The 19,249-nt window shown below is 41.8% G+C and overlaps 1 protein-coding gene across 2 annotated transcripts in view; it reads left to right on the top strand.

Moving 5' to 3' along the window:
* Positions 1 to 15,174, top strand: part of LOC119010129 (rho-related GTP-binding protein RhoN-like) — a 46,823-nt gene extending 31,649 nt beyond the window's left edge. For both annotated transcript variants that reach the window (XM_037082029.1, XM_037082028.1), the window contains exons 4-6: positions 5,162 to 5,271; positions 10,938 to 11,072; positions 14,112 to 15,174. In XM_037082029.1, the coding sequence (XP_036937924.1) occupies positions 5,162 to 5,271; positions 10,938 to 11,072; positions 14,112 to 14,366 (500 nt within the window). In that variant the 3' untranslated portion in view covers positions 14,367 to 15,174. The remainder of the gene's footprint in view (positions 1 to 5,161; positions 5,272 to 10,937; positions 11,073 to 14,111) is intronic.
* The last annotated feature ends 4,075 nt before the right edge of the window (positions 15,175 to 19,249 follow it).

The raw sequence follows: 19,249 nt of genomic DNA, 5'->3' as shown, positions 1-19,249 counted from the left end.
TCACAAAGCGTCTGGATGTATTTACACGTTAAAAGCATGTGGTTACATTTGGCTTTGCGTCACACGAGAGGCCTGGATGACAAGCCTCTACCCATCCCTCACAAGTGGATTACATAAAGATGGGTACGGACTCCATGTTTACCACCGGCGTGTTATTGTGAGCAACCGAGAAGCTCAGGAGAATAAAGGAAACACAGCTTTCTGCGAGCATGAAAGCATCAAATGCGTGACAACCCACTGTGTAGTCACAACATGGTGTATCTCGCTCCCAGACTGCTGTGTGTCACCGAGCCAAACGCTGTACAGCCGCCACACATCTAACACACACTCCACAATTTATAGTCCCCTTAAACTTAAATATATACCTGTATGTGATCTTTTACATCCTTGACATCTTCAGGCAGCACATTTCAATTTCAAGCACCTTTTCCCTTGTAAATATTTTTTAAAAAAAAAACGGAATTAAGCGGGCTGTAAAGCGCTTTGAAAGACTCTTTTTGTCCTCTGAGAGTACGCGGGTCCTCCGGTGGCTGGGCGTCTATTTTGGGTTTTGTTCCTGATCAGAGAGTCTTTCTAGACGGAGACAGATGGGCTGACGTTTTCTTTGTGCTCCAGGAATCTTCCTGTGAGAGGCATCAGACTACAGGTCCCACAGAGGGTCAAAAAAAAAAAAAAAAAAGCTCACAGATCAATACACATTAGCTGCCGCTTGAGTGCTGAACATGGATTAGCTGACATCATGGAACCTCGGGGCTCGTGGCCTGTGTGTGTGTGTGTGTGTGTGTGTGTGTGTGTGTGTGTGTCAGCGTGAATTTGTTCTGATTACGAAGAGTCAGGAGAGCACTACTCCGCTACGACACGAAAAAAGAGTTGCTGAATTCATTCATAGGCATGAATGATTTATTGATTTCCTGCATTTGATAATAACAAACGCAGAATTTCACTCACAGTCTTCTTCTCAGAGACCTTGATTGAAATAATAATTTGACACTCGGAGCGTTAAAGGGAACGGATTTTAACATTTTTTTGGAAACTTTCTCTCCAAGAGATTGATGAGAATATTGAGCACAAAGACAGGAGGCAGTGGTGAACAGCTGGCCTGGCTCTGATAATATATAAAAATACAACTTTAACACCACTTTTAGCGTTTATATGCAGGTTTTGAGATAAACTTTTTTTTTCTTTTCTTGTATGTCTCGTTCTTGTTAGCCAGGTCACAGTAGAAAGCAGTAGATCATATACCTCATCGTGGTTAACTTATTTTAAAAAGTATTCATCGATAACATTCTGAATAAGACTGATGATGGAAGTTGCTAAGGAGTGAGGCATCGTGCTTCTTTCCCATCTTTGTTGAGCTAAAGAGTGGCTGTTAGCAGTTAGCTGTTAACTGTCCGTTTGGTGCTAAACAGGTAGCATACAGAACTTTTTCCCTAACAGTGGCAGCCTTTGTTTTCAAAAACAAGCAGACGATATGATCCAGTGTTAATATGAGAATATAGTTTAAAGCTTCTTTGACTGCAGACTTTAGGGATACGTTGGTCTTTTCATCTAACTCAGAGAAGGAAAGCAAATAAGCCTGTTCCCCAAAATGTTCTGAGACATTTTTAACATCCGTACAACGTCACGTATCTTGTCGGGGTGCTTAATGACACGAACCAAAAGCCTTTGACAGCTTAATTTTGTATTTTATTCAAAAGCCGGCGTTTGGCAAGTATCTGTTTCTGGCTCCGCTCGACGAGAGGAGGAGAATGATTCAAGTGCAGAGTGTCTTTAACCTCAGGAGAGTCTTGATGCTTGTTTATTCTGGCAGGGGTAGGAAGACTGAACAGGGGAGGACTTGGCAGAACAACAAACAACTATATTACCGCTGAAGGAGTACCAGCTAACTGGATACGCCAGAGAAAAGCAATCAGCTAAACCCGATAGACAGGCTGCTGAAAAAACAGCTCACGTTGTCCTAATGGGCGGCCGGTCTTAAGAGAGTAAGTACGAAGTGAACGCTGCAGAGAGCACTACCCGATCGGCCTTTTGAAAAGTTCATTTCTAAAAACGCTCCTGATGTAATTTACCAGCCATGTTGTTGTCTAACTCTGTTACGTGCCCTAACTTTTGTGACCGAGAATAGAGTCCCACCTCCATTATTTCTGCTTTTAAAAAATGCAGAAGGGTAGAAAGAGGTTGTGTTTGAGACGCCGTTTCAAAATTACATTAAAACATAATGGAGTTTCATTGTTATTATTCATCATTCTGCCATTCTCTCTTTCTTTTCTTTTTTTTCCCCCTCTTTCTTGCCTTCGGAAAAGTTTGTGTGAAACTTCATTTTCTGGATCTGAGGTTTATACTGAGAATGCAGAAAGATGTGGTCGCTAACACACCCTTGTCGACTCACATTTGATCCCTATTTTAGTTATTTTCCAGCACTCTGTCTCAATTAAATGTCTAAAATGTGATAGTTGCAATTTCACAGTCGCGACCAGTCCATTCTGTGCTTTCATAAATAATACAAGGCTTACACAGTTAACTTGTTGATCATGATAGTAAAAAAATATTCATTTAGCCCATTTAACGGTGAAATGGTAACGTATCAGAATCTCTAAGTTTATTCAACTTGAAACCTGGGACACAGCAGTATGGGAGTCGAGCTTCCCACCCTGAGTATGATGTCAGAGGAAAATGGCTGCCGTGTGAATATGTGCCAGAGAAGAAGAAGTAAACTTTGTTTACAAGAAAACTCAACAGGGCACCTTTTAAATAGTGGTTAGAGTGGATTTGCGCCGATATCGATATTTGAGGTAATGATTTATCAGCCATTAAGTTGACATCTGTTTGGTTTTACAATAACAGTTGAGTTTTATCCATTAGTTTTATTAATAAACTAATTCTTAAGAAAAAGAAGAACAAATACTTGGAACTGCTGGACTGCAATTCCTTTTTCTGTATCGGCAAACATAAACACCGATATTGACATATCTATCCATGAGCTAATGTAGTGACACTAACTATTCATTGGTAGGGTTCTGACTGTCGACGCAGGACAAAATTCTCAGTTGTCCGTCTGTGATATTCATCCAGAACAGCCTGGTGCAGCTTTAAATCTTTGGTATAAAAAATTACATGTTTCGAAATTCTAACTAATGTTGGTTTCTGTATGTGTAATCATTTCAGGTGTATGGGGAAAATACATTATTGAAGTATTGTGCAATAGCGTGCTCGAGTTCTAATGATAGCAGCTGACCAAAAGGCATTACTCTGCATAGCTGTAGCCTATATAGGCCCGGTGTGCTTGCAGAAGCGCTTACGCAGCAGCTCCGCAAATGACTTTTTCCTTTACAGCTTCCCATCCTACTGCCCAGATTAGGTGGGCAGCGTTCCAAAAAAATGCAGTTTGCACATCTTCAGGTGGGCTCAGATGAAGATCTCTTGTTATTTCCACACATGCCGTGCACCTCATATTTCTCCGTCATCAGCATAAACACTTGCTGGTGACATTTAAAAAATGGCTGCCTTCTCTGAGCCGTCTAGACTTTAGACTCAAATCTTTACAGAGACTCAAACTTTTTAACACCGCGTTCGATCACAGCTGCCGCCTTCATGCAGGGGTGGAGCTGACGGTGTGAAGCTGAGCTACAGCTGTCGGTTCAGCGATGGAGACCTATGGGGGGGTTCATGGACGCCGTTGGATAGACTTCCACTCTGCCCTGCTCCCTTTACCTTTTTATTGAATTAGCCATCCTAACTTTCTGTGGACCTGCTCTGCATCAAGAAAATTGCTCAAACACAAAGGGGAAAGTGAGATAGAGTGCGTATATGTGTGTGTGTGTGTGTGTGTGTGTGTGTGTGTGTGTGTGTGTGTGTGTGTGTGTGTGTGTGTGTGTGTAAAACCCAGGAGCAGGAATTAGTCAGAGGGAACAGGGGGAAAAAATGGTCGTGGCCTTTAGTTTGACATTTTTGACCACAGCGACTCACAGACAAATGTTCTGCTTTGGGGCTGGACACAAATTAGGGGCAGAGTGACTGCCTTTTTTTTTGGGCGCACATGATGTACCTGTACGTTGCCCTCCGGGTGTGTTGATGTTGAGTAATCGAAAATACAAAACGACTTGTTGGCTCAAAGGGATTTCGTCATAGTTTGGGCCATCCAAAGTATCGTTCATGACAAGATGTTACTCCCTGATTTAACTGATACAGATTTTTTTTTTTTTTTTTACTGGCTAATATCAGTATTGCATGGGTCCCAAACATCCAGATATTTTAAACAGATAATGACTTTTATGGACTCTTCTGTTAAGTTGTGGGAGCAAGCAGATGGATAAAAGGTGAGCAAAAACACAAAATTAAGGTTGTAACAAACAGGGCAGTAACAGCTTCTGCAATGTGATTTATTTACAACTTATAATGTCTTAGAGAGCATGGATTATCTGCTAAACCAGCAACTTGGGAGTCATTTAATATCCATTCACCTCCACCCACCTCTCTTATATATGAAACTCATATATTTAGCCAAACAGGTGTTGTAAACACGAGCCAATTCAAAGAGAAACTGTTGTTGCTAGCTACTACATGTGCAGTTGCTCAGGGTCAGTCCGGCTCCCTATGGGAATTTTCTCCCGAGGGCGTTTTTTTTTTTTTTTTTTTTTTGTGACATTGCCAAAGCTCTGTGTATGGTGACAAAAGCGCGCAGTGTTGAAGACAATGAGTGAAATGGAGAGGGAATGTTGTCCCCTCCGGATAGGAATGTGTCCCCTTTGCCCAGGTCACAATGCTCAATTCAGCCGTGGGCCCCGGGCAAAAAAAAAAACATGCCATTCTGAAATACCAGGTGACGCTTTGTGTAAGCCATTCATTATATCACTGTCACGCGTCTGTCTGCTGGCTTATTCAAGACTGTCAGACGCATAGACGGACCAGGGGTTTGTGGACGAGGCCCCTCTGTTCGCTTTTCGAAAGCAATGAATCACACCCACTCATTGTCATCTGCAGAGTGGCTTGGTTCACGGTAATTACATTTAACCATAGTTATTACTGCCGAAGGTGCTCTGTAATGACTCACTTTGTGATAAAAAAGTTAACTCTTAAGCAAAGTAGCTAAATTACCCATAATTCACCTGGAAACATTAGTCATGTCTGTGTGTGTGTTTTTTGTTTTTTTTCTCGCCCACAGGTTCAGCCTACTATGACAATGTGCGGCCGCTGGCGTACCCGGACTCAGACGCTGTGCTCATCTGCTTTGACATCAGCCGTCCAGAGACAATGGACAGCGTGCTGAAAAAGGTCAGTATCACATTAACGGTGTGAAAAAGTGTGAATGTGTCTCGTTTAATTGTTTTCTAGGGTTAGCTGAGGCTGTTTTTCAGGTACATTCTGTCTCTTGTCACAGAGGCAGGCATCCGAGCAGCCTCGAAAGATCGAGTCTCACGGCAAGACAATTCAGAGCACAACCACGCTGTGAGAAATTGAGTTTTCTACACAGTTAACAACAAAATACGAAATATCACCTTTTTATAAGATCCGGTGTGCAGGATTTAGTTGTGTCTAGTGGTGCAGCTGCACACCTCGTGTCACACTTCCCCACGGTGGCCGCCAAAATACACGAGTGTAGGTAATGACAACAAAACAGTTCTTAGTTTCAAGTAATTATACACTAATGAAAACAATATTGTGAAAAATATTGTATTCCATTTCGTTTTCTCTTCAAGATGCAATATGTAAGAGCTGGCCTGCTGAACTGGACTTCATACTCCGTGTCCCCACCTGGAGCTCTGAGCGCCCAGGAAGTGTTGCTGTTGCACACATCAGATTATCACATCGAGACACAAAGTGGTAGCACAGACAGGACGGGTCAGGGCTAGCTGGTTAGCATGCTAACTTCAGTAGACATCGCTGCAACACAGTAATGATGTCAAATTATATCTTCACATTCTGTTGATCATTTTCAATTCATTTAAATGATTTGAACTGAAATGCTTTCATGTGTATTGCACCTTTAATTCCCCGGTTCGAACTTTAGCTAAAGCTAGCTTGAGGCTGCAGCCACCTGCGTTAGCCAAAACAAGTCGATAACTTGTCCGTGTATCTACGCAAGGAAACACCGTCCATGGGAACAAAACTAGGGAATTTTGTTCTAAATAGACTTTAACTTTGGAAACTGCTGCAGCCTCAGGTTACTTTTGGCTTTGTCCCCCATTTCTTATAATATAGTCAAAAAGACCAGAGAGTAAATAAATGAGGATGGAACACAAACTCCTCTCAAGCGAACCATCAGCATTGATACCGATGCATTTTCGTTTTCCTGTCATCCGTGAAACGTGGACATCAAATGCGCCGGAGCGTTTTCAACTACCGTCATTCCTGCCGCCCGCGCCATCACTCATCAGCGACATCATCAATGCACGACAGAACACTTGCCTTTTATGGTGGTCGGATTCTCACATCTGCAGGGGGTCCACTTGAGAAACTAACTTGAACTTTGACCTCATTAGACGACCTGCTCTTAGTCGCGGCGGTGAATGAACTTAAGTCACAATGCGTGCACGGGATGCCACAGTGACACGTCGCTTTATTCAAAGTTTGGATAGAAAAAAACCCTGCAAACCTTATCCTGTCTGACTTAAGTGTGGCGGTTTGCCATCATGTCTTGTTTCCATTTTTTTTTTTTTAGCTTATTTTCCATCTGCAAGCTTTTATACTGCAATAACGCCCCTTGCAGTCGACAGCACTTTCTCTTCTGTCAATTTCTGACAGCCTTCGTCCTCACCAATGTTTGCAGCCTCCAATTTTCCTTGTAGAAGGGCTAATCTTCCCCAGCATTGCTAAGCTACAAAGATACCACTCGATTCTCTATTACTTCCTTTTTTTTCCTTTCCAATGCCCTTTGTTCTCTCCAGTCCGATCCCTCTCCAAATGCTCATTCAAAACCTCCCATGTTAGAGCATCACCCAGCCTCGGATGTTATCCCGGTCTCTACCCGGCTGTCACCTTTTTTTTTTTTTTTAACACTTCAACCCTTCCTTCGCAACTGGCAACATTTTCTCACCTTATTTTTTTTCATAACTTTCTGACTAACAGCCTGCCAGCATCCCTGCTTTCTATCATTTCTTTGCGTCTCTGCACCCCACTGCTGGCTTCTTGAGCTGAAGTGTCCGGATTATTTGTGAAGGACGTGCTGGAGGAAAGACCACAGCGTCTCTACAGCCAACCTTTAAGGGCTGCGACCTACAGCACGCTCAACTTCTACATGCAGGTCCTCACTCTGAGCACGAAGGCAGAACTGATTCATAATAACACGTGATTTTAAGAGTCTATAACTGTAATCACAAGTTTTTAACCAACTGCTATTACAACGTAGCTGAATGAAGCCCTCGGGCCTCAGTGGATATAAATAACATTTGTGCACAGCGTAGGACTCCCACAACGTAGTCACTGGGTTCCATCAACCTGGTGCAACTCAATACTGGAGAAAATGTTTGACTCATTACCAAAAACCTCTTGGATTTAAACACAAACATTCAGAGATTTAGTTTGACAGTAAACAATCCTTTAACTTCTAAAATATGTTTTACTTTTTGGTCTAAATTTCATTTTTTTTAAAAAGCCTTATGCGCACTGGCATTCACGATTGTAGCAAAGTATTCTAAATCACTCTTTTCAATTATTGTTATTAGGATTTTTTGCTTATAAACAGAACAGAACAGACATTTTAAGGTACCCACCAGATTTAAAGTCCACAGATCAGAGCAGCCCATACTGGTACCCTCTCATTTGACTGGTGGTAAATGCAACTTCTGTAGTCTCCAACGATTTGAGACTGAAATCAGAAAACCGTATTGATTTTCAGCTATTAAGCACCTTAATCTGACGACCAGACAGGCAAACAAACATGTTACGTTGCGGTGGATTTATGACCGGCGTCACTATGTGAGGAAAAAAAAAAAAATAGTGGATGATGAGTGGCCCTTCAGGCCAAGTCGCCATCAAAGTGGACGGACCTGACATAAACAACTACCTTATTAAAAATACAGCTCCATTTTTCTGCCACCTATCATCTTTTCACTCATTTGTACTCTTTATTTTGCGGTTTCATAATCCGTCCAGTGTGACGTTACTGTAAAATAATTAGATCACAGTGGTGAAGCAGAACCGCTGTCTCTGCTCTGGCGGTCATTTGTGCTCAATTAAGTGACCATTTACCGCCGAGCCGAGCCAGGTCGTGTTCAGCTCCGTACCCAACTTATGCTGTTTTCGAGGTTCATAATCAGAGGGTAGGTCATCGCGATTTATGTGTATTATCAGCATTAAAACACTCTAACCCTCTGTCGATTGGATGGACTGGTGAACCAAACTCCATTCTGAAAGCAGGTGTTTTATACTAGGGCCTAAAACTGTGGTTACAACTTTACAAAGGTGCTTTCTTGATTCATTTCAATCTCCACATATCATTTACTCAGTAACATCATTACTGACACTTATTGACTGGCCAGGTCTCACAGATTACCCTTTTCATCCTCTCTGTGGACAGCCTCTATTCTCTTACTGGCCTTTGTTCTTTAGTTAATAAAGAATTAAGTTAATAAAATTATAACCTTTGATATTTTCCCCCTTTCTTATTAGTCATAAACCAAATTATTGGTAGTGTGAAATATTACCTGATGAAGTGCGGGACGAGGGTTTACAATGTGCAAAAGTTTGCGACAATTGTGGCAATAGGGAATGGGAATAATGGAGCATTCTGGTGAGGCGCCACCATTTTTGGACGATAGCGCAGCAGCTGTCATTATCTGTCACTGTCACAGCTCATTGGTCAATTATTCATCAGGTATGTATGAAGTATAAAGTAAAAGACAATTAGCAAGGAGGTCTCAACAGAGGCAAAAAATGAATAGTTTGGGTTCGGGTTCACTGAATGCTAACAAATCATCAGTTGATCGTGCGTAACATTAATTAATCTACCAGTATCTAGCAAAACGAAATGCAAATTCCCCTCATTCCACCATAGTCCAATAGTTGTGGACCAAAGTGATGGATGGTTGTTCCTCCTCAGGTCTCAGAAATATTATTGAGGACATGGCTTCAGTGTCCTAAGTGACAGACAGCATTTCCTGGCAGTTTCAAGTGTGTATTTACCTCAGTGGTGCGCGTATTTTCAAACTGAACTGACAGCTGAGGTTTACAAAAATACCCAGCTTCCATTTTTCTCCCTTTGATAGACCAGAATCTACTGTGACAGCTCGCATTCTGCTCTTTGTACCCAACAAAACTCTTCAACAATTCTTAACATTAACACAAACAATAAGTCGCTCTTCCTATGGGTCCTTTGTGACTCATCTGAATTGCTGCTATTCACCACTGGCGCACTCTTCGTCGGAAGGGGCCTATTTAAAGGCAGCAGCTCGCTCTGCATAACAGCACAACACAGTGGAGCCCGTAACAGCAGCCGCCGCAGACATCCAGGAGAAAAGATCTCTTTGTAAAGAAGAACAAATGGAGCAACTGTGCGAAGTGGTTGCCTGTGCCATGGTGTGAGCAGATAATGACTGGAGTCGCAGAGAAAAGGAATTTAATAGTTTGAGTCATGTCCGCGGTCTGTAATGAGAACTGTCTGTCTCTCTGTCTGTCTTCTTCCTGCCTCTTGGAGCAAAACAGCTTTACTATTTCGGTATTTGTCTCTCATCTGTTCTCTGGTCTGTTATGGCCGAGGGCTTTGGAGGTGTGGTCGTGCTACTGAACCATGAACCTGGAAGTTTGAGTTGTAAGAGACAAGAAGGTTTGACACTGAAAAGTGATCAAGGCAACAGAATGTGTCCTTTATGGTTTACTGAAAACTCAATATTGGATAAACAGGGTTTTCAGTTAACATCTTTCTGAAGTGTTTTCTTCTCCCTGACATTAAATCCATTCAGCAGTTTTGGATGAACTGAACAACATCAGTGGCTGACCTCACTAATGCTCTTGTGACTTAATGGGAACAAATTCCTATAGCCAGAAACCAAAATCTTGTGAAAAGCCAAATATTGGAAGACTGGAGGCTGTTTTGGCATAAGATCAATGCCCACCTGCCTGCTTGTCCTATATTAAGTTCAAATGATAGGAAAAATCTAACATGAGCAATACACTGACTCATGGTTGTGCCCTGTCTTATCTTATACTTTGTATTTTATCTTAAATAATCCTAATTATAACTGTAAATGCAATTTTTTCGGGAACAGTCCTGTAAGCTGTAATGTATCATGAAAATCTTAAGGACAATGGTCTCAATTCACTTGTCAGTGGGTAGTAAGCTCACTGGACAAGAGAAGACAACCGTTCAATTTTAGTTTTACCCTAATCTACATACTGTAAATCCATTAATACATGGTCAGGGATCTTAAACTAACAGTTTAACATCAGTATTAGCATTTCCAACAGCCTAACATCAGTGTAAGCTTCTGAAATGCTAACATCAATGTTAGCTCCAACAGGCTAACAACAGTGTTAACTTCTGCAACAGGCTAACATCGGAGTTAGCATCTGTGAAAGGCTAACATTGATGCCAACTTATACAACAGGCAAGTGTTAGCTTCTTCAACAGGCTAACCACGAAGTTAGCTTCTGCAATAGGCTAAGAACAGTTAACCTGCCTTTCCATCAGTGTTCATGTTGTTTCCCATATTCATGATGTAACAACCATGGTGGCGCCGATTCTTTTATTTTCTAATTTAGGACAATTGCCATAAATTAGGTTCCTAAGATAAAAAAGGATTTTTTTTCTTAAATGCAATTTGGAAACATGCTTCAGTAAAAACCAGAGTCCCAAATGTCATCCTAAATTGTGTTAAGATTGGATTTACGACTTAGTTTAAGTTGGTGTAATCAGGTCCCCAGTGTCCACATAGTTCCCTCAGTTATTTGATCAATGACGTCTGGAGAACTCACATGCGCTGTATTTGTCTATTGATGCACAGTGGCAGGGTGAGACGCAGGAGTTCTGTCCTAACGCCAAAGTGGTGCTGGTCGGCTGCAAGCTGGACATGAGGACGGACCTCAACGTCCTGAGAGAGCTCGCCAAACACAGACTCATTCCTGTCACCCACGAACAGGTGAGGAGTACAGTACGTCCTTTCCATGAAAGCATAGCCAGTATCCATGAGCAACAACTGTATCACACCTATTTAATAAGCCTAACACTGCAACTGAATTATTTTAATTTATTCATGTGATTACTTTGGAACATGCATGACATACAGTTTTTAATGTTCAGTCCCTCCCTCGTTTTCCACTGCAGCGGTTTTCATTTGCCTATAGTTGCACTGATTTACTCACACATTCAATAGTATCATCCCAAACAAACGACACCCATTACTTTGTTCCCTTGTGCACACAAACAAAACTTGTGAAAATGAATTTGGTGGGGTGACATTCGCTTCAGATCATAACTTCTGCAAATATAGAAACACAAGGAGTATAAAGGAGCTGGGACCGAAAGGAGTCGGAGACAAACAGCAGGATGTGCGATAATACAATTGTTTTTCTTTGTGTCTCGGAGCGATGAACGGTGGCATGCATGAATTTTAATAGCCTATTTTCATGTAAATTTGAATTCCCGCTTCTCGGCAGCCTTTTGTCAACACATTAATATTTCCTCATACCTCCGACAACGCAAAGGTAACCACCCTCATTTCCCTGTCAGTAATGGCATCAAAATTGGTCCATCAAAATCTGAGATTAGTTTCTCTGCAATAAAGTGATTTTATTTCAGGATTAACTGAAACCTTTGATCACAACAAAAAGTTTGACTGAAACCGAACCAGCAGCCATCTTCAACTTTGAAACCCTTATCTTTGATTCCCGCCTGATTCAATTGGCTGTTCTTGCCAAAAATGTGAACAATCAACAGTTTAAAAACGCTGCGGGTGCATCTGAGGATGAAGTGAGTGTCTGTTGGCCTTCATCGTATAGTATACGAGAGCCCGAATAAGATTCAGTATTTCTGCAGGCAAACAATTTACATCAGAGTGGTCACACTTGATCAAAGTAATATAAAGAGGGGAAAAAAACAGAGCTGGAACTGGATGGAATTAAACGTGTAGCCGTTGATCTTTCCTTAATGGCCAGCTACAAACTAGGACCTTGACATTTCAGCCACTTGACCAACTGATGTATTCCCAGGGGGGGTAAGTGCATTCGCCCAGAATGAACCGCACATGAGCTGTGTGACTACAGCTATAATCGGCTTATGGGCATCAAAAAAAAAAAGAGAGACTTGAAGTGTTGGAACGTTTCCATTAATGCAAAAATAATGCAGCCTCCCTGCTAGCACAGCTGAAGCCTTTAATATTTCTCATAGAGGAGGAATAATATCGCCGCGTCCTGCTGCTAGATACTCTCTTCAATATGGAATATGTCTAACACTGATGGCTGAACACCTACGCCGTCACACAGCGGCGACGTTTAAATGCCAAAGACGCCGATGAATCCGATTGTCGACACAAACATAAACACATAAAGAAAGGATAACGTGACAAACTCAAGAGGCAGTCAGAGGGATTGATTAAAGCAGTGCTGTAGGAGAAAAGGTACGCAAAATGGAAGCACTGTATACCTATAAGTTCAACCAGTCCAGATTTAAGATGGTGCCGACCACTGCTGGGAATAAACGTGCTTTTACGCTCGAGTTTTACAGTCGCACAGATAGATGTTGAATATTTCATAGCTCTGTGGAGGATCTAAGCCTTTCTGCATGCCCCAGCTAGCTATTATGCCTCTGATGGCTGGGGCTTTTATTAAGTGGGGAGTCCTCGCTGTACATGACCAGCACCAGCGGCCTGATATCCACAAAAGAACATAATAGGGATAATATACCAGCCTGTTAACAAATGGTGATAATAAAAGTGTTGCAAAGTCCACCATCCACTCAGGACTGGATGGCTTTCCAAGGAAGAAAGTGTTGTGTGAGTGCTTAACTTTGGCTCTGCTGAATTACACAAGGCATCCGGCGGCATCCCAAATGGTTCACCGTGACATTTAAGAATTGAATAGCCAAACATTTCCACCACATGACCCCGCTCTCCCTCTCTCTCTCACTCACACACACACACACAAACACAATTTGTTTGCCCAGGCTCAGAGTATTGGCTCTCAGCGGCTCTCTAGGTGAGTCACCTGCTTTCGGACCACAAACTGAAGCATGCAGCTCGATAAATGTTTGATTTTCTTTAAGCAGCATTAATGTTTTTTATTGTAAAAACTGAAAACCTAAAAAAGGTGGTCACACACAGAAGAAATGGTAGAAAAGCAGAATGTTGTGTCTTTAGTTTGTCGTTATCATCATAGAAATTAGTTACAAGTATTAGCATTCATAGTACTTCTACCGAAATTATCCTCCAATTAAACTGCAGTTTTCTGTTTAACACTTAATTCTTCCTTTGAACAGAAACTCTCAGCCTGCTGCAGTGTGTTTAGCTCTGTTAGCTCCTTTCGCTCCATTAGCGGTAAGCTATTAGCTCTGTTAGCCAAACACAACCCATGATACATGGTCAGAGACATTTTAAATAGCTAACAGGCTAACGTCAGTGTTAGCTCTGTCAGCAGTCTCAAAACAATGTCAGCTACTTCAACAGGCTAACATCTACAGTATAGCAGTTCTCCACAGGCTAACATCAGTATTAGCTTCCCCAACAAGCTTACATAGATGATAGTTATTCTAACAGGTTAATATCCGTGTTAGCTTCTTCAACAGGCTCACATCAATTATAGATATTCTAACAGGCTAACATCAATGATAGCTCCTCCGCAGGCTAACTAAAAGAGCCAGCAGGAGTGGGTGGAGACCAAAAACAGAGCTACAAAGTAGAATAAATATCGCACTTACATTTATCATGTAGCCTAAAACACGACAAGAATTTCTGAAAGGTTAATAAAGCTAACTACCTACACACATGGCTCTAAATGAATAATGTTTAAACAGGCAATGTTTGTGAACGTGTTTGCTACCCTTGTAAGGTCATAAGCTTGCACTGTCATGTTTAGAAATGGTATCTGCTGCTTCTAAAAAAAAAAATCAGTTAATGCAGGTTTAAGTCCTCACTGTTTATTCGTCACCTAATAAACTCCTATTCTGTATTTTTATTTGTTTTCAGGGCACTAACTTGGCGAGGCAGATCGGCGCTGTGGCCTACGCGGAGTGCACCTCAAAGTATTCAGAGAACAGCGTCCGTGATGTTTTCCACGTCACCACCCTGTCGTCTGTGTCCCGCATCCACAGGCCTCAGCTGAAACGTGCTGGCTCACGTCGCGGCCTCAAGCGGGTCTCTCAGCAGCCGCCCCGGACTGAGATTCACGAGCATCCGCCTGCCATTAGAAAGGACCGGGCCAAAAGCTGCGTGCTCATGTAGGACCAGAGCCAACCAGCAACCTGGCCTGCTTGTGCCAATGGACGTGAAACCATACCGCACATGAACTTAACTTATTGGTGAATTCTTGTCAGATCTTTGCACTGCATAAAGGACATTATGATGCAACCAAGAACAAATGCTATCCTGTGGAGTTTATTTGAGGAATTGTTTGTCCATCTTTAGCGAAACTCTCCTTGTTCTTCTTTCTCTGTGGCTGTGTTCTCATCATGGGGAGGTCATTGTTGTGGCAAAAGCATTTTTTTCTTTAACGCTTTCACTTGAACCAGTGGACAAAAAGTGGTCTTGGACGCAACAGGCTGGTTAGCAAATGAAACACAAGGACAGGAAAAAAAAAGCGAGTATGGAGATTAAAGGAAAAAAAAAATGTAATTGGGAAAACATCACCTTTGAAGAACCTGCAGTTACAGAGCTGGTCATGACTTCTATTATGTTGTTTCCTGTTTTGAAATGCTATTCTCTCTGTAAGTGTGTAAGTAAGTGAAGCACAATACGATGCACGCAAACCGAGTCTTTCATAAATGCCAGGCAGTGAACTCCGATCCACTTCATGTGACAAGCCGAAAAATTTAAAAAAAGAAAGAAAATCTGGACAAACAAAAACTCGTGGGCTGAGATGACACTAATTTTCTTAAACCACAAGTGCTTTTTAATATTGAAATCTGAATAATCACTCACCGCATAATACTGAAGTGTTGTGAAATTAATACTGTTCTAATAATCCACGGAGGGGAGGGAGAGTGACTGTTGCATTACGTTGTACATGTGATAATGAAATAAAAAAAAAAAACTTAATCTGCTGAGTGTTGAAACATCTTTAATATGCTACTTATTTATCTGTCTGTGGCTGTGAATTGTTATGCTCGGGAAAAAAAGTCAAATGTAGTAATGGAAAGAAATGTTTGATTTGTTAAGTTTTTTATCTTGACCAGAGTTGCTCTTGCTGCATCTCAGTTCATTGGAGCAGAGAGTACATTTCCAGGTCTGAACATTTTTTTTCTCTAGAAGACAAGAACATTTCTCTCTTAGTTTCCGTCTGCTGGGGGAGGATATGCTTTCACTTAAAAAAAAAAAAAAAAAGAAGAAGAGTTTTTTAATCTAAATCAAAAGCACAGAAGCGGTAACAACAAATAACTTTGCTGCGAATTCTAATGCATAACGGCATAAATTCACATTACACACAAGACAGCCCATCTGCAGTAATTTGAGATAAAATGAATTAAAAAGCAATCACCACGTGTAACAGTGAACAACAACAACACTCACTTAAAACTTATACATGATTAATAAATACTCATTACCGAGAGTACAGCAACGCTAGCTGCTCTGCAAGGTTGTAACCCACTTGAGCTAAATGCTATCGTCCACCTATTTATGGCATACTTCCTTAGTTTGCAGCATTGCAAGATTGGCTCATTCAACAACATAGATACACACAGCAGCCATTTTCCTCTGACATCGGGCTTAGGGTGGGAAGTTATGTAAACATAGGTATTCTGAAGAATTAAATACGAGATATTATAACTTATCTGCTTCAGTTGTTCAAAAAAGATGATGGGCACTAAGAAATGGAGAATACCGGGCCAAATTTCGAGGTAAAACCACATATTTGCTCATATCCCATTAGCTGACGTTAGCATTCAGCCACTTCCTAGCTAACGTTGATTACATCATGTGTGTTAATTAATTTTTCACCTTGGCTCACATATGGAAAACATTATCTACTAACATGCAGAAAATGTTAGCTGGGAAGTAGTTGAATGCTAAAGAAGGCTATAAGGTTATCAAAAATGTTGTCTTACCTTGAAATACATCCCGATATCATGCTGGATCATCTCTGTCCATTATCTTTTTCATTGCTAATCGTTAAGGAAGTAGAAAATTATTAACGTGCGTTTAGATTCCCCATGTTTATTGAATTTGCATCCAGGAACGAAGCAGAATGACATTTGCACTTCCCACACTGAGGGTAATGGCCGCTGTGTCAATATGGTCAAAAGCATCCTGATCTGAAAGTTAACATTGAATCATCCAATGTCCGAGTGTTTACACTTTGATTGTGACAGGGATTTTTTTTTACTTTAAGGTGGGAATAAATACATGGTCATACACCTTCTCAGAGACTGTGGGCATATTATACAAGTTGCACCTTTAAGGTTACAATTTCTGATTAAACTGCCTCTGAAGCCACTGTGGGCATAAAGCAAATACAACGCAGTAGAAGGCTGGCATAAATAGCTGGATATCTCTTCTTTGCTTGAGCAAGGGTAGTATTCAAAGAGAGTTGAAAGGGCTCAGTAAATTTATGACGGCACTGTCTGACACCTACTGCAGGACCTAATGATATATCAAAACATCATTAAACATTAGTCTCCTGTAGGAATGCTAATCCAACTGTTGGTACATTTTCACTGTTGATAAATGTCTCTCCACCTGCAACTGTTGGCTACTTAATGACTACAGCCGGTTAGCTGCACATACAGGATATGAGACTGCTTTATTGATAACCAGTCAAAATAATCTATTTATAAGGTGCACCATTTCAAGCTGCACTTTCCCTCTGAGGTCTTCTTTCTCTACGGGCGTATAATACAATGCGACGTTATAGCTGGCAGTGTTTTTCCATCTGTGTGAGTTATCTGTCCTGACCTATTCTCTTTCACCGCTCACAGAGTCATCCCAGCGATTGCTTCTGAAAGGGAGCCAGCTGTAATATATTGTATGTGACTGGAACATTATATACTTTATGTCATTAAACTGGCACGGTCAGAAAATGCATTATAACCAATGCCGTCTTAGAAAGGCTTTAGATTGCGCTTGTGCGTTTGATGCTGACAAAACCAGCCAACATTTGCCGCCACCGGAGTCAGAATGATAAACTTTGTGCCGCCATCACACAAATCCTTTAAAACTTTCAGCAACAGCGTAAGAAATATGAATAAATCCTACCCTCATATGTAAACCGTATCCAGCCATCGTGGACTGTATTCATGAGCCTGGTTGCCTGACCTTTAACTGTGACTCTTGTTCCATTTGTTTCCCACCACCATGGATAAGGCCCTGGAGCTACTCGCTGCCTCTGTGAGCAACGGCAAAGTGACATTTCACAGCATCGCTGCCATGTTGCCATGCAGGGAGCGCGAGGTCGCACCACATGCCCGAGGTGAGACTGAGGCAGGCCCCCAGTCAGGGGGGAAGAGGACGCCCTCATGGAGGGAGCTGCAACAATCCTGCGTTTATACAGTATGACAACGTCGGAATAGCAATTGAATCAGACCTGCTGGTGGCGGTTAATAACAGCACGGGTAATTTTGAACATAGCGGATGAAATACTGGTTTATTATCCACACACAAAGTCACGTTCTCTATTATCATTATCAAGGAAAAAATAAGCCTGCTGGCTGGCTGGGCTGTCATAATAGGGCTGACGATAATTAGACTTGAATTTCCATCTAACGACTCAGATACTCTGTACTTCAGTTTTGCACACCAGCTGCAGCTCTGTGAGGGATCAGCAAAGTCAAGTCAGAGGAGAACTTTCAGGCAGGTGCGACCTCAGCCTCAGGCACCGGGTCAGCCTCTGCTTTGGTTGAAGGAATGTTTGATGATGCTACAGAGAATGTGAAAGATGTCGCTTCGCAGGCTTTTTTGGCCTCCGGCTGAAGTGAGCTAACAGATTTGGCAAACACTCACCGCCTCCCGTCCTTGCAGCCCTCACCTGGCTAAATGGCATTCCATTCAGCAGCAAAGTAATAGCACTGCGGAGCGGCTGCAGAGCACAAGGTAGCTGAAGCTTTCCAGTGTATTAATGGCAACAATTTTTCAGCAGTTGTCAGATGCTTCCCATTTAGTCGAGGGGATTTGTGTGAGAAAAGCAGCCGGAATAAGTGGAAAAATGAACTCCAGAAGGTATGAGATGTGAGACCAGAGAGAAAAAGATCATTAGGCTCCCACATGGAGGATGTTCTTATTTTTTATTTCTATTTTTTCCGTCGTCAAAGAGCACAAATGACCTCCAGCTTTACAATATTGTGTGGAACAGGTAATGTGTACAGGTGTTACAACCAGCGTACAGCCATTTGTGTTCAGAGTGGCAGCAGTCTGTTTAAATAAGATGGAATATGCTTGAACTTTTTTCACATTTAGCTAACGCTCTTAGCCAGAGGCACTCACGATAAGTAGAATATAATGCAGTTCCTGGCATAAAAGCAACCATGCGTGAGTCCTTAGTGGAGTGCAGAAGCAGAATGGATTCGATACAAGAGCAAATGGAGGAGGAGGACGAATGAGAGAACCAGCTGCAACCCTGGAGTAGTTGATGTGACGATCTGTAGTTCTTGAAAAGACGACAAGGGAGGACTCGTGGCACAACAACATCAAACACTGATGGCCCTGTACTTGAAAACATAAGATGAACCTAATATAGGCTGTAAGCTACTGTCATGGAAGGTCACTGAGGATCGGCTGGACCACGACCTGGAGATTAACATTAAACTGTGTACTTTAATTCATGGTTCCCAGAGGAAGAACCCATCTGACTTTGGTGATGCTTTGACTCTTCTCCTTATGCTACTGTCAGGTTGATATCTTTGTTTTCTAGTGAAATAATTAAAGAACTACTTGAGTGATTGCCATGAAATTCTGCACATTTACTGATGTCAAGATGATGTAACAGCACACTCCACAAAATGGTGCCCCGTGTGTCACAAGAAGTTCGCAGCCTGTGCACACGCAGCTAAATTCCACGTAATTCTTGCATCAAATTTGCAGAATCATCTTTAAAATAAAGGCACTTGAACGTACCTGATTAATTTATGTTGTATTCCCCCAGGGGCAAATTCTCTTTTGTGCCTGTGGCTGAGACG

Source organism: Acanthopagrus latus, chromosome 20 (assembly GCF_904848185.1).
Source record: "Acanthopagrus latus isolate v.2019 chromosome 20, fAcaLat1.1, whole genome shotgun sequence".
Lineage (NCBI taxonomy): Eukaryota > Metazoa > Chordata > Actinopteri > Spariformes > Sparidae > Acanthopagrus > Acanthopagrus latus.
Note: the sequence above shows the minus strand (reverse complement) of the source record. Positions and strands in the feature narration are given on the sequence as shown.